This window comes from Hemiscyllium ocellatum, chromosome 4 (assembly GCF_020745735.1).
Source record: "Hemiscyllium ocellatum isolate sHemOce1 chromosome 4, sHemOce1.pat.X.cur, whole genome shotgun sequence".
Taxonomy (NCBI): Eukaryota; Metazoa; Chordata; class Chondrichthyes; order Orectolobiformes; family Hemiscylliidae; genus Hemiscyllium; species Hemiscyllium ocellatum.
Window position 1 is genome coordinate 33,264,257 of NC_083404.1, and position 16,671 is coordinate 33,280,927.

A 16,671-nucleotide genomic window follows, 5' to 3' on the forward strand; every position below is an offset into this window, starting at 1 on the left:
TGTTTCTCTCTCTCTCTCTCCACAGATGCTGCTTAAAATTAGCAGAAATTTCCTACAATTTCTGTTTTTATTTTAGCCTTTATTTAATGAAGCAGTTTGTATTGTTGCAATATTTATGACATAATTGTTACCATTGCCACCTTGTTAGAAAATTTATGATTGTCAAAATCCATATGATCAACTGATTTCAGTAATTTTCATATTTTTTTGTTTAAAATGAGACTTGACAAAATTATGATGACTTCTCACTACAATGACATTTTGAACCCCCCTATGTATGAGGCCTAACTAAATATTGATAAAGGTCATCACTATCTTGGGTGCTTTGCAGTCAGCTATGTTTGCCTGAAACCCATCATGACCTTTAATACCAGCTTTTTAACACAACCATGACCATTATCTGATTAAGTAAAATGGCTCAAATAGAATGAAAAAGATAGGCTTTTTTTCATAATGTTAGTTCAGAAAGGTCTTTGAGATAAATTTTACCTTTTCCAATGATCATTGTTATGATACTCCTTTTATAAAAAAGGCAAGTTGTTCTGGACTGGATACCTCACAAATAGCTACTGTCTATCACACTGGTATGATTCAGTAGTCCAGTCCATTTGTCCAGTCTTTTGATGAGATAAGGTGTGATTTACCATGTGATAGTATAAATAAATCAACATTTAATGGAGATAAGAATTTGAATCCATGTGGTTAATAAATTTGAGTTCTGTGGACAGTTCGCTCAGTGGGCTGAATGGTAGGAGAGTGGTACAACATATATCCAACTACAGGGGTCAACACCCATGCTGGCTGTGGTATTTTATGGAGGCCTACCTCCTTAGCTTGCCCTTGGTGTTGGTGATGCCCCTCAAGTCATCTACTAATTGTCTCTCTTTAACAGAGTGAGATGCCTACAGTCTTTTGTGCACTAGAGTTATTTACCATACTTACCCAGATAGATAAAGTTACCAGATTGTAAGGACTACAAAATGCAACTGAACTACCCTCTGGAATGCAAGAATATATAGCAAGCTATATGTTGAAATGTTCCATTTTTCTTTACAGTCCACATGTTCCCAGGACAGCCTATATGTGGAAAACAGGTAAGCAATAATTGAATATGTTTGAATAGTTAATGTTAAGGCATAGGTTGGTCATTCAAGACGATGGGTGGAATTTTACCCTCCATGATACGGCATGGACAATGGTGAGGGAGTTGGGAAAATGAAAAGAGAATGGAAAAAAACAAGTCAGAATCTCAACATTGGCAGAAGTTTTTTTTTGATTTTCCAAAAAGCTTTCAATGACAATTTCATAATCAGATTCATAGTCAGTAGATTTCCTGACTCAATCAACCTGCCTTGATAGCAAATGTCATTGGACACCAAGACTCTCAAACAGATTGAACTGCACTGCAATACTAAAGTTGTTCCCATCCTCTCTCAGTTTCTCTTATTCTTCTTGGCCATTTATTGACAAGCATTCCCACTTTGGTTTTGAAGAATAACTAAGACATATAGAACAGGGTGCTGAGTAAATGCAACACTTGAAATCCACTGACAATACTGAATTTTGAAAGCAAGTTTTTTTAAAAGTTAATTCAATTAGATGAGTTGCAAAGTTTACAAAGACAAAAACAATGTTTTCATTATTCTGCATTGCTTATTCTATTGCTTGTTATACAAAAGGAGTATCCACATTCCTTTCTTTTCAATTTAAAATGTAAATTTCACAAGCCCAGTCCTTGACAGTATGTCACTCTATTTAACAAATGTTTCAATTAATAAGTAGATTCCAATGCTGCTAATTGTGTGCTCTTCTCCCTTGGAATAGAGTAGAGTAGTGATATAATAATCCACTATACAAGTTGGGATTGAGTTCAGACTGCAAGGATATGATTGATTCTTCTTTGCATGCCTCATGATTTGGAGGAGCCGGTGTTGAATTGGGGTGGACAAAATTAAAAATCACACAACACCAGGTTATAGTCTAACAGGTTTATTTGGAAGCACTAGCTTTTGAAGCGCTGCTTCTTCATCAGGTGTTTGTCCTGTTGGACTATAACCTGGTGTGTAATTGTTAACTTTGTCCCTAAATGTATTTCTTGTCATTCCAAATTTCCCAGTCACTTGCACAGTAGTTATAGAGTCATAGAGATGTGCAACATGGAAATAGACCCTTTGGTCCAACTCGTCCATGCCGACCAGATATCCCACCCCAATCTAGTCCCACCTGCTAGCACCCTCCAAACCCTTCTTATTCATATACCCATCCAGATGCCTTTTAAATGTTGCAATTTTACCAGCTTCCACCACTTCCTCTAGCAGCCCATTCTACACACGCACCACCCTCTGCATGTAAGGTTTGTCCCTTAGGTTTCTTTTATATCTATTCTCTCTCACCCTAAACCTATGCCTTCTAATTCTGGACTCACCCACCCCAGGGAAAAGACCATGTCTATTTACCCTATCCCACGCCCCTCATGATTTTATAAACCTCCATAAGGTCACCTCTCAGCCTCCGACGCTCCAGGGGAAACAGCCCCAGCCTGTTCAATGTCTCCCTAGCTTAAATCCTCCAATCCTGGCAAAATCCTGGTAAATCTTTTCTGAACCCTTTCAAGTTTCACAACATCTTTCCGATAGGAAGGAGACCAGAATTGCACGCAATATTCCGAAAGTGGCCTAACCAATGTCCTGTACAACCGCAACATGACCTCCCAACTCAAATAAAGGAAAGCATACTAACTGCCTTCATCACTATCCTATCTACCTGCAACTCTACTTTTATGGAGCTATGAACCTGCACCTCGATGTCTCTTTGTTCAGCAACAATCCCTGAGACCTTACCGTTATGTGTATACGTCCTGCCAAGATTATCATCCTCTTTTGGATAACTCTCAGCTAATAGTACCCCCATCCTTCAGCTTTGTACAAAATGTTACATGAGAAAAATCAGGGCTGATTTATACACTGTTATCTTTTGGGAAAATCTGATTTTTCCTGTCTTGCTACGATGAAGTGTCATCTGCCCACTTGAGGTCTATACTGAAACTTGCTTTGTGGGTTTTTTAACAACATCTCGATAGATCTATATTGTTCTTGATACAGAATTTCTCTTACATTTTGTTTTCCCAGTTACATTTTGGAGGATATCAGTGCTTTCAATGACACACAGAAGAAGAGGCAGCTATTTAGGTTTGTTATGGTGCAAATAAAGATAAGATTTCAATCAATTCAGCAGCAAGACTAGTATCAATGATGCCTTTCTCTTTTTTTGTTTTAGGAGTAATAGAGATGGAACAGGAAAGACATCAAGTAGTCGGCAGAGCAGTACAGAGTTGGATGTGAAGTGGACAGATCAGCGACCGTGGAGCAGTACTGATTCAGACAGCTCAAATCGAAATTTGAAACCCCCTGTGACGAAGACAGCAAGTATTGGTGGCATAACTGTCTTAACACGTGGTGACAGTACAAACAGTAACAGGAGTACAGGCAAACTCTCTAAAACAGGTAGCTGGTACTCGACATGTTCAATAGCAGAGGCTTGCTTCATTGCATTTTGTGACAGCGAATGAGAGTTAACCATTACAGCCTGACATAGCTAATTCAATGTTTCAGTAGCAATGTTTCAATGTTGTGGTGGCATTGTCGTTTTTATCAGTTAAAGTTGACACTTTAACAAAGCATTGTCAGAGATAAATAAAGACAAAATAAATGCGGATGTGGAAATCTGAAATGAATACAGTAAACGCTGGAAAAATTCAACAATTATTCTTAAGGAGAGTCAGATCAGACTCGAAATGTTAACTCTGTTTCTCAGTCCACAGATTCTGCAAAACCTACTCCAGCATGCTCTGTGTTTGTATCCTCACACCAGAATTTGTTATAAGTGAGGGATACCATTTCTCTCTGATGTAATTTTAGATTTGATACTCCTTATTCATTTTATGGTTGCTGGAGCACATAAGCATGATTTTGGGCAGTTCTGCTTGATGATTGATACAGGATTGGCACAACAGTGTGTACATACATTGTGTATTCCTCCAAATGTTTTCTCTCTCCCTATTTTTGCAGCTTGATTGACACCAACCTGCACTGTCCCCATTTCATCCAAAATTGCTAGCCACTTAAGGTTTTGCTATACTTTTACTTTAATTTGATATTGTAGAAATTTCTAGACTAAAGGGCATATGTCATTTGATTCTCCACTCTTCCAATCTCAAACTTCAATTAAGTCAATAAGGAACAATGTTAACTGTAGTCCTTTTTAAATAGTAAATAGCAGTGCTTGTGTTTCTTGAACAACTGGTGAATTTTTCAATAGAGATACCAAATGGAATTGTTGTATAAGGCTTGCCAAATGTAACAATTAACTTTTCTCATCATCTGGTGACTCTTTCTACAATTGGAGAACAATGCTGTCTATTTTAAAACTATTAAGACATATTTGCTCTCTACTATAGAATAGAAAACACACAGCAAAGTCATCTAAATGACTATTGACAGAGTATGTTTGTATTTCTAAGAGGCCAAATTCCTTATGCTTTCTCCCAAACTGCTGGTAAAACCTGGATCGAAATCCGAAATAAATGAATAAGCAATGTTTCCACGACTGCATCCTAAGTGGAGCAGAAATCCCACAAGTGAAGAAAGTGAAATTATGCTTCAGGCACTGCAGATAAAGGAAAAATTAAAAGATTGAAGCAATTATTCTCTGGAAAGAAAAGGTTGAAAAAGTGAATAAAATATGAGAATGGAAGATCAGGTTATGATATGTGGTTCAAGTAAGTGTGTAACCTTATGGGGAATAATGAGAAAAGTACAAGTTAAAATTTACCTGACCGTGACAAATTGTCATGACTGAGACATGGCTACAAGGTGGTCAGAAGTCACATGTATGGAGTTATAAATTATACAAGAAAGCTAAGAAAATGATAGAGAAGAGTTTTTTTTTGTGCTTCATGATGAATAAAAGAAAGTACGAGAGGATATAATGAGAGATAAGCAGATAATTGTGACTTTATAGTTATAAATAAGAAATAGAAAAGAAGTCTACAATGGGAGGTAAAATAAATAACCAGGTATATAAATGCTGATTTAGTTAAGTGTGTAATAAAGACACATGAGTTTCATGGGAGGAATTACCTTTCATAAAGAGCCAAACACAAATTTTAACCTGTTTCAGAACGATAGAGAATTTCTTGACTACATTAGAACAGTCTTTTTCTTCCTAATAATGTATACTACCTCACCTTTATCCATGTTAATTTTCTTTTATTTCACTTATTTCCCCATTTTGTAAATTTATTAATGTGTTTGAATTTGTGGCACAATAAAGACTACAGAAATTGTAGATCTATTTTGAAAATATGTCTAAGGGACAATAAGTAACTATGCTATATGTATTGAGTAAAGAGTACTTAGTTAAGTTTACTAAAGAGGCTAATGCTGCAAGACCATTTATGTATTGTGATGCATGATGAGTGTCACAAATTCCAAGGCAATAATAAACTTGCAAAATGGGGAAATAACTGAAATAAATGAAACATGGATAAATGTGAGGTAGAACATAAGGTTAGGAAAAATAGGAAGGTCACTTAATCTTTGAAATATTTGGACACCTAGGTCAACCAGAGGAGTAAAGGGATTTCCGAGTACAGTACAGCAAACTCTAAAAACTGTGCAGGTCAGCGAGGCCACAAAAAGAAAAGCAAACCAAGCAGTGAGTTTTATTTTTATAGAAATAGAATTGAAAGTAAAGTGTGCTAAACCTACGTCAAACTTTTGCCGGTTACACTTAGCCTTCTACATACTCTTATGGTCACTGTAATATAAAAAGGATGTAGAGACAATGGAGAGGACCCAGAAAAGATTTACAAGAATGATACCAGAAACACATAGATACACATACCAGGAAAGGAATGACAGGCCATGTCTCTTTTCTCTTGAAGAAAAGAAGACTGAGGGGTGACCTAATAGATGTTTGTGAAAAGTATGGAACTTCTTGGCAGAGGGATAACAAAGACAATACCTTCTTAGGGAAGAGCTTAACTAGCTGAAAATGTGTTGCTGGTCAAAGCACAGCAGGCCAGGCAGCATCTATTCCTGAGATGCTGCCTGGCCTGCTGTGCTTTGACCAGCAACACATTTTCAGCTGTGATCTCCAGCATCTGCAGACCTCATTTTTTACTCGAAGAGCTTAACTAGAACAATCAAAATAAGTTAGTTGCCTCAAAATCCAACAGGGAATTCAGAAGAAACTTCTTCACCCAAAGCAAAACATGAAAGAGAAAACTCAATAGACATAGGAGGGACACTAGTTGATTTTGATGGATGACTTAAGTGGAAAAAGATGGGAGGAAACTCAAGTGGAACATAAACACCAGCATGTATTTCTTTTTTTGCTATGTATCCTTTGTAATTATATATTATTTATACTGTACAGAAGAGAAAAACATAAAGCCATCTACCAAGATTTTAGATTTAGGTAAGGCTTCAAATCAGTGAGACTGACCATCCATAGCTAACTGAATAAATGTGTTAATGGGTAAAAAGATAGATCAGTGGGAGAGATTCAAAAACAAAATTATGTGATCCAGAATCAATTTAAACTCTTACATTTCTGGAGCTTTATTTGGAAAAATAAATCAGCTGTGGATGACTGCAAGGCCACAAAAACCAAAAAGAACCAGCAAGAAAATGAACAGAAAAGCAGGGTCATATCTGGGACATGAGAAAGGTGCAAAGAACAACAATCAGCTACAAAATGGAAAACAAAAACTATTTAAAAAAGCAGAATGAATAGTGATTTGTAAGGGATATCAAAATGAGCACAGAAACTTGTAAAATGTTAGTAGAAAGAACTAATGGTGGTGATATTATAAATGAAAATAAGGAATGGCAAACATACAAATAATTACCTTGTATCAATATTTGCGTTTGGGGAAGAGGTCAAGATATGAAACATCCCAAGAAAACAAATATTTAATCAGGGACAGAGATGGACTGAAATTAATAAGGAAAAAAAGGTAATTAATGAAAATAATGAGATTAAAGAGTGACTGCTATGAAGGACCAAATGAATTTAAAATGAGTAGAGTCATGGAGTCATAGTCATACAGCATGGAAACAGACCCTTCTGTCCAACTAGTCCACTCTGACCATGTTCCCAAACTAAACTAGTTCCACCTGCCTGAATTTGTCCCACATCCCTCCAAATCACACCGATATAAATGTCTTTTAAACTTTATTATACTTACATCCACCACTTTCTCTGGTAGTTCATTTCACACACGAATCACTGTGTGCAAAAAAAAAAGTTGCCCCTCATGATCTTTTTAAATATTTCTCCTTCTACCTTAAAAATATGCCCACTAGTTTTGAACTCCACTGCCCTAAGGAAAAGACCTTTGCTATTCACCTTATCTATGCTCCTTATGATTTTATAAACCTCTGTGAGGTCACCACTCAACCTCCTACACTCTGGTGAAAAAAGTCCCAGCCTATCAAACCTATTCTTATAACTCAAACCCCCCGTTCCCAGCAACATCTAGGCAAATCTTTTCTGAAATCTCTCCAGTTTTCTATAACAAAGTGACCAGAACTGCACACAATACTCCAGAAATAGATAGGAACATTGCAGACAAAGTACAATTGATTTGGCAACCGTTCTTCAGATTGAAAGTTGGCTTGTCTTTCCACTATTTAAGAAAAGTGACAAAAGAAAACCAGAAAATTATAGCCTAACTGTCAGAAATAGTCTGCTGTCAGAAAATGTCTGTAGTTTATCATTCAGGAGAAGGTTATTGAACATCTTGAAAACTTTCAGGTGAAAGCCAGAATTGATTTTTAAAGGGTAAATTGTACCTAACTTGATTTTTTTTGTTTTGAAGAGGTGGCTGAAAAAGTGTCTGTGGATATGGTTGATATGAACACCCAAAAGCCAGATGATAGAATCTTTTGTCACAGATTGGTAGCTAAAGATGAATCTTAAGGAATTGAAGGCAAATTATTACTCTGGTTAGAAAAGTGGCTGAATGGCAGATGGAAGCACAGCATATACGTCAAGATATTAGTAAATTAAATAAATATGAAAAACATTTGAGGCAAATAGTTGTCAATGTAGACAATTATGTGATCTCCTCCTTTGGAGTTAAAATGATGCACAATAATACGTTCTAAATGAAGAAATGATAGAAATAGTGAAAGTCCAAAGGGACTTGGGAATCTAGGTACATAGATTGTGAAATGTTGTGAATAACTATACATATATATATGAAAAAAATCAAACAGCCAATGGAATGTTGGCCTTTATATTTTGAGGAATAGAATACAAGTAAGTAAAGGTCTGGCTTCCAGTGCAAAAAAAGACCCTGGTTAGACCATACTTGGAGCACCATAAGCAGTCTGGGTAACTGCACCTGAATAAGTATATTTTGTCATCTGAGGGAGTTTAGTCTAGATTTATGAGCTATCTGAACATCCAGGGTTGTATTCTGAGGAGTGATAACACAAAGTATAATTCTGTGTAATTTAGGAGGTTAAAATATCGTGATTCAAGTTTCCCAAGATAGTAAGGAAATAGATAAGATTAAACCAAGAGAAATTACACTTTTAATTGGGAGTTCTAGGATTCTCGGGCATGGTCTAAAAATTAGTGACTGGAGTAAAATTGTGAAATCTTTCTACACAAAAGATGGTATAAAAGTTGGTAACTCTTGTTTACAAATATCTATTGTTATTTCTAAAATTCAGATTTTTTTTGTCATCCAAAGTTTTCAAAGATTTGCGTCAAAGTGGAGCATGAAATAAGGCTGCAGACCACTCATGATCCGAAGGGTTAAATGGCTTGCTCCTGTCCCTAGGAATGAAAGGTGACCTGAAGCATGTATGAGAGAGAGAGGGGATCTGTCATTCAGTTTTGGGATCATTTGCCATTTGTGAGGAAGCAATTAATATATGCACAGCAGGTTGTATTTCCAATAAGGACATTTTGACAATTGTTTTGCATTTTCCAGGTTCCGAGTCTTCCAGTAGTGCAGGCTCCTCAGGTTCATTGTCACGGAACCATCAGCCACTACAGAGTGCAACTGTTGTCCCAGCACCAGTCAGCTCTACAGGATCAGTCTCCTACCCAGATGGTGGAATGGGTGGACAGGTGACACCTAACAACACCAGCTACATTTTGCTTCCTTTGGAAGCGACAGGTATACCACCTGGCAGTATTCTGTTAAACCCACATACAGGTTAGTGCAACCATTACTACATTTAAAGGCAAATAAAAATCCAAGCAATATCAGAGAACAGCCATAGTTATCTTTTTTCATAAATATGTAAATAATAATGATATGCTTATTAACTGATAAAAGCCTATTTCTTTAAAACAAAATATATGTTTTAAGCATGTGCAAATGTATATATTAAACACACACTATTTGGTTCTCAGTGGTAAAATGATAGTTATGGGTGCTCCCTGATATCTATTGTATTAGAGTCACGTTTTTTGCAAAGTCTCTGACCTTATATGCATCTTTTGATTGGATGGGAAAGGAGAATGACATACTACAGCTAAAACCCAACACCCACAGAGCTCAAAGGCTCTAATCTCCCAAACAAAGAAAACAATCCAAAGAAGATTCTATAACAAAACAGTTAAAACTAGCCACCAACTGGTCCATTATTTAAATAAGTTCCTCCTTTGCCTACTTAAATGTTCTTTGACATTTGAAATCTGAAGTAATGCTGGGTTACTGCGAAATACAGATTGAGTTATGCCCTGCTTTATTCTGGCCTACGCTCTCAAGTCATAGTGACTGCTTTATTTAAATACTCCCACTCAGCCATATTTGGTAGTGTATGTCTCACAGAAGTGATGATTGATTATCAATATAATTGCAGAAGTAGGCAGAGATCAGCCAGCATTCATCATAATTCTTTTCTTTCACTCATTACTTCTTGACAGTTAAAACATAAAAATAAAGATGGAATCTTGCCGTCAATGTCTGGAAAGAGATCCAAGCTTGTAGAAAGTATGATTCTTTTTAACTGCCCTTAGAGCTGTCAACATCAATTTCTGAACAATCGTCAGTGATCCAGAGTATATTGAAGTCTTCTATTCGTGAACTTCTCTTGCTCATAAAACCTGTCTACTGATGTCACAATTGAATCATTCAGGATCACCTATTACTGCTTTCTGTATGCATATTCGTAATAGAAGCTTCCCATGTAAACCAGTCATATTGTGATTCACAATGTAAGTCTCACAATCAAGGGCTGGATTTACACCTTCCACCCCATTAGCCAATATTACCCCATTGCAGAGAACCAGTTCTACCCACCTCGTTTCCAGACATTTTCCAATTTAGCAATATGAAAACATCGAAGTATTATATAAAAGAAGATAGTATGTATGGGCAGGAATTTCCTTCTGGATAGCTGAAAGCTACTGTCAGGCTGAAAGGCTCAAAAACCCACAACATTTGGTTCATAGTCATGCATAGTGCTTTTCCCTGAGGTGACCAAATGACTGTCTGAGGACAGGCTTGCTGGGACTAATTTTTTTTTTAACCTATTGTCCTAATCAACCTGTTCAAAGATGTTATTACACACCTCAGGAGAAGGTGTGACTTGAACCACAGCCTCCTGGTCAAGAGTTAGGGATGCTACCACTGCACCACCAAAGCCCCCCACCAGTTTATTGCCTAATTAAGAGCAGCTAACTAACTTTCTCAGGTGGAGGACCAGTCGGCCTTCTAACTTGAAAGAAGTAGCAGGCTAAAATGGCAGGTAAGTAAAGGACAGGGCACTTTGAGACTGTCAGGTACCTTCCTGGGATTAAGGTTGTTGAGTCACTGCTGTTTGTGAAGTCTATAAATCTTGCTGTTTGTAAATGTGTGCACATTGTAGATTTAATCTTCTCATTATCTCTCACAATATAAGTTTCACAATAGAATTAACTGCTTTTCAGACACATTCTGGTGGGGCTACAGGGGAGGAAAGGCTGTCAGAAATATGTTGCAACACAAAAAAAATGACAATGCAACAATGTAGACAATTATGTCAGCACTGAAACCAACTAGAAATTTAAAAATTGAGTAAGATGGTGTGCCACATTTTGAATGAGTACAGGATTCTAAATGTACAGTGAAGAACTGCACTCAAAGATCAGAAGTTAACTTTAAAACACTGGTACTATGTCTATACCTTGCTTACCCTTCAATTATAGCTGTCTATTATGAGATCGGGGCATATCCTAATATCGATTATTTGGATTTTTTAATAATTAAATTGAAATGTGTGATCCTTTGTCTTGTAGTCTTCTGTTCAAAACCGGGTTCAATTTAATGTTGGCACTAGGATATGAACTGCCAATTGGATAACCGATGGTAGCCTGGTAATATCCCTGCTCGGAAAGGCCCATCAGAAGTGAATGCCCATCAGGTGCTTTACTGGCCAGCATCGGGTCTTCCTGCTGCCAGTAATGCACCCACCAGAGGCCTATGATTAACAGGAGTCTCAGGTAACAGACTGGGCTTCACACAGGGGTGGTCAGAGGAAAGGGAAAGGAGATTACTTTCTGTGGGACTACCTCTTCCCGTGTCATTTTTGCAGCCAAGTACATACACATGTAATGTTAAATTTCTTTTGCATCTAAATTTGCATATATTTTGTTGTAGGCAGTTTCAACGAAAAGATTGAAATTAGATAAATGTCTATGTTAGATTTTTTGGCTTCATTGTGGCCTTTTGCAGGTCAACCCTTTGTGAATCCCGATGGCACACCTGCCATTTACAACCCTCCTGGTGGCCCACAATCGCTAAGAACTCAGCTTCCTGGGCAGGCTCAGCAGCAGTCTGCATCACAGCCACAGCCACAACAGCAGCAGCAGCAGCAACAGCAGCAGCAGCTACCCAGTCATCTGGTGCCACAGGTGAGTCAGACACTGCAAATACCAACTAAACCAATGCCTCAACATTCACCGTTGCACCCTGCCCCTCCCAAACACCAGGATACTTAGCTTGGCAGGGATTTCATGTGCAGAATAACAGTGTGGTGAGAATCACTGGGATAATATCAGTTGGGAAGGAAAACAGAGGCAAGAATTGCAATGCCTGATTAACCCACACTCGTCTGTTGTCATGGGGGCAGCATGTCAGCTTTGTGTTACCTGCCAATTTAAATGATAGTTGTTTATAACTAAGTCCGATGAGACAAGTGTGCATAGCCCAGTCTGACAGAGGCTGTGTTGATTCCAACTGCTTAATTTTGTCCTTCTCTTCCTCTTCCTTCTTTTGCTGCTCTTGAGCTGTTCACCGTATTCTTGGTGCCCCCAAAATGGGCATATTCCACAGAGAGAGTTCCGGAAGGGACTGTAGGGCATTCCAGACCGGTCCAGGTAGCAGATCAATTGCTTCTCTTTTGTGCTCCTGCCCCGAGCTGAATGTCTGCCTCAGATCTCTTAAGCACACCAGGATCACATTTAATTAATTGTTAGTGATGGTTCAGGGAGAAAGTGAGGACTGCAGATGCTGGAGATCAGAGCTGAAAATGTGTTGCTGGAAAAGCGCAGCAGGTCACGCAGCATCCAAGGAGCAGGAGAATCGACGTTTCGGGCATGAGCCCTTCTTCAGGATGGTTCAGTGATGGTTCAGGGCCCATTTGTTTATTACGCACTCCATCTGAGCTAATTTCAAAGATCACTTGAGGATTTGGTTTCTTCATTAATGTCATTAGGCGTCTTGCTTTAAATCAATCTGTAGTTTTGCCCTGTCATTGAATAGTGACCTGAATGTTTTATGGTTATTGGAATATGTGGCACATATAATAATAGAGATTAATCAATTCAAAGAGCTATTATTTTTAATATCCTAACACTGGTATTTGCTTTTTTGTTGTTTCCTTTGATTTTCTGTTCTTTGTGTATCACTGAATTGTATCTCCAACGTCTGACATTGGTGCTTAAATCTCTTCTCAACCTGTGCAGGCTATGCAGCCTTCTTCCCAGTCTGTCCAGTATCCAACGGTTTCTTACCCTCCTCAGCATCTCCTGCCAGTTTCACCGACGCAGCAGTTTCCTGTGGTACTTACTCAGTTTCATTCTATCCCTTTCAGACAGTAATTCTAACATTTGTAACATGTGTATGAACATAACTGCAGTATGTTTTTGTGTGCTTTGCTTCACTTTCAGTGGTGATTGTTCACTGCATTAACTATAGTTGGCAGTTCATGGCTGAGGGTAAATCTGTATTACTTGCTGAAATATTTGTATACTGTGAGTGAGAAACTTGATTGACTCCATGTTGAGGCTGATGCAGAAAAGTGATATTTACAGTGGGGTTCACTTACAAAATGTATATGTCCATATTTTACATTTTTTTCACAATTCTTACACTGCTATTTTCAGAGAATCATTCCACATTATGCTATTGTGATGCCTAAAATTGGACAGTTGTGGAATTTTAATTTTTAAGCAACTAAATACAAAAAGAAGAACCTGCTCTTTTTTATCAACTAAATAAAAAAATTCTTCAATGAAATGAACTTAACATTGGGTTTAGAAATTAGACATGCACTTCCCATATTGCTCTAAGACATAAATTTTAATTTGCTACAATAGTGTAAAAAGAGGCATTGGAAAAGAATAGCACATTTTAAATCGCTCCCAATCTATACTTCCATTGACTTCATTCGGAATGAAAATCAGCTGCTGATCTGTGATCACTTGCTTTACACAATTATACAAAGCCAAGATCCAACTTAGTAGGTTTATCTGATGCAAGATTATTTGTACAGAATTAAAATTCTGCACCAATCTAGTTAGTTGCAGCTGAGGCAGTGCTAAGGGTTTTGAAAGTGACCTTCCTGATCCAGGGTTAAAAGAAGAACAAAACATTTATGCCCCTTTATAAATTATTCAGCAAACACAAATGGATGAGTGTGTATAACCTTCAAGTCAAGACACATTGAGGCTTAAAAGTTTGTTACTAAATGCAAAAATTTTTTCATTGTAATCTTGACATGGAGCCAAACAGTGCATGGTTTACTATGATAGTGTTTTCAGTGTTGTGGTGCCTTTGTGGTGATGCTCATGTGGCATGTAATACAATTTGTCATCAAAGTTTATCCTTCATTATTACACTCAGACGTATTTTTCAGTAAGCCCAATTTTTGTTTTTTATGTCTGCATTATAGCGTGAAGACCTGGCTTCCCAGTTTAACCAGATAAGTTTAAGTCGACAATCGTCAGGAGATGCGCCTGAGCAGCCATCCGGTTCTGTTTATCCGACGCCAATCTTGCCTCAGCCACCCCAACAAACTAGCTACGTCATGGCATCACCAAGTCAACAGCTTCCCCCTGGAGGTTTCACAGGATCCGGACAGCCCATATCTCAGCAAGTGCTACAGCCACCACAAGGATATGTACAACAGCCACCTGCACAGGTATGCAAATTAAATGGGACTGGACAAACCTACTTAAATGATAGCAAAGGAGTGCTATCTCCCAAATGCGATGCAATTCCAAATAGCTCATCGGATTCCAAATGTTAACCAAAGGTATATATAATGAAATCACCATTTATAATATTTCCATTTGTAGTAGAGAATCTGAGCAAACTCCAACATGTCACAACTCTGTTTCATTTTCCTTTAATGAACATTTTATTCAGTTTTCAGAAAGTAGTATAATGGAAAAAAAAAGACATTTTCTCAGTGTTTTAGCTTGCATTCATTAGACAATTCACAAAAATGCCAATTGAAGGGTTGTGTATCCAACCAGCCATACTTGCAAAATTCCCAATGCAGTGTCCAACATTTGTGTGAAACTGCAGTTTGTCAACCTATTTGATGGATAATCCCGAGTGTGCGACAACCAGTTTAGGAATGTCAGTCAAGCTTGCAGTGTAGCACACTTGTGTATACTAGATGCTATGTATAACAATACATAGAACCCTGTTCTTTGTGGATAGAAAGAACATCTGCATGCAATGCACCTATTTTGGTGCAACAAAATGTGAGAGAGGCATTCACTCATTGATTCTCAGGGCAATATGCTGACCAATCAGAGTCAAAGCTCCTTGATTATAATTTTGCTTCTTTTAAAATAGTATAAAAGCAACAAAGAAGCTAGCATAAGGTTTACATCATTGTGGATCTTGGGGAGGAATTGAATATGTGGAATGTGCATCCAAATAGAATAAGAGGCAGAAACTCTCATGAATAATTTAAGGAATAGAAACGGAGTTATTTTAGGGTTTCACTGGATGGATGATTTCATGTGAGCCAAATTAATTTCCTCATTCGTATATTTATCACAATTTTAGTCTATTATTAACTCAGGTCTTGTCCATATCTGAATCCAATTCAGTGGGAGAATGTCTGTTTATCCCTATGTTATTGGCAGATGCAAGTGGATCACACAAATCTAATAATAACATGCCTCAAAAAAGTCCAGTTTTGCTTTGAAAGCTGCACAAAATTTTTCCCATGCACTGTTCTTAGCTTACTACAAAGCCCAAAGTCTCTCTTCTCCCCATAGCCATGTGACTTTAAAACCTTTCTTCCACATCTTGACCCAGGTAAGTTAAGTATAGTCTCAAACTGAAGGGGAAAAACATACAATGCGACAAAGATTCACAGTAAGCCAGGAAATCGGGACGGTTTAAAAACCAAAAGAAGATGACTGTAGTGATTAGAATCAGGTGGATCTTATTGACTATGAGATCTCTGATTGGGATTGTTAACCTGGGCCAATCAGGGAGCCCTGGTTTAAAGAGACAAAGAGGAGGTTCAGGGTCTCCTCTCTTAAGGGACTGACTCTCAGCTGGCTGGTTACAGCCAGTGTATTGTGCAGATGTAAATAAAGGGTGATGGGATACTGGCCTCTGTATAGTAATATAAAAATGGATAGCAAAAGGTTCTTTAAATAAATAAAAAAGAAAAGACAACAAAGTGAACTTAGACATTGTAGAACATGAGGCTGGGAAATAATATCAAACCAGGAACTAGAAGAGAAGTTGATTAAATCAGTCTTCGCAGTTGAAAACGTGAATAGCATTCTAAAATTACTAAATAATTGAGGAGAAAGAGCAGGCGAGAAATGAATATAATAACTATCACTGGAGAAAAAATACTAGAGAAACTAATGGGATAAAGACCTTGAACATAATGGGCTGCATTCTATTATATTAAAGCAAAAGCTACAGAGATGGTTGATGCACTGATAGCAATCTTCCAGGAATCCTTGGGGTCTGAAAAAGTCTTAAAGGATTTGAAAATTTTTAAAGTACAGCCTCATTCAAAAATTGAAGGAATCAAAATAACAGGTTATTATAGGCCAGCTAACTTAACATCTGATATTGGTAGGAAGTTAGATTCTAAACCATAAGGGATATACTAACATTTAGAAATATATAATATGATCATACAGAGCCAGCATGGCTTCATGGAGGAGAAATCATGCCTGATAACTTTGTTAGAATTCCTTGAGGAGGTAGTAAGAAGGATAAGATAAAGGGGAAGCAGTGGGTGAAGTGTATTTGGATTTTTGGAAGCGGTTTGATTAGACTATAACCTTGAACTCCTGTGATCAACCTGTTCCCTTGATGAGGCACTAAGGAATTCATTTAAGACAAGGAGCTTGAAAGGGAATTTGAGGAAAACTCTTTTCACACAGAGGGTT

At 37.6% G+C, this 16,671-nt stretch overlaps 1 protein-coding gene across 5 annotated transcripts in view; it reads left to right on the top strand.

Annotated features, from left to right (window-relative positions):
• The window catches only part of LOC132815341 (cAMP-regulated phosphoprotein 21-like), a 346,819-nt gene that overhangs the window by 272,823 nt on the left and 57,325 nt on the right, over window positions 1-16,671 (top strand). For all 5 annotated transcript variants that reach the window (XM_060824202.1, XM_060824203.1, XM_060824201.1 and 2 more), the window contains 7 exons: window positions 1,057-1,094; window positions 3,129-3,188; window positions 3,277-3,503; window positions 9,011-9,238; window positions 11,744-11,922; window positions 12,976-13,071; window positions 14,184-14,432. In XM_060824202.1, the coding sequence (XP_060680185.1) occupies window positions 1,057-1,094; window positions 3,129-3,188; window positions 3,277-3,503; window positions 9,011-9,238; window positions 11,744-11,922; window positions 12,976-13,071; window positions 14,184-14,432 (1,077 nt within the window). The remainder of the gene's footprint in view (window positions 1-1,056; window positions 1,095-3,128; window positions 3,189-3,276; window positions 3,504-9,010; window positions 9,239-11,743; window positions 11,923-12,975; window positions 13,072-14,183; window positions 14,433-16,671) is intronic.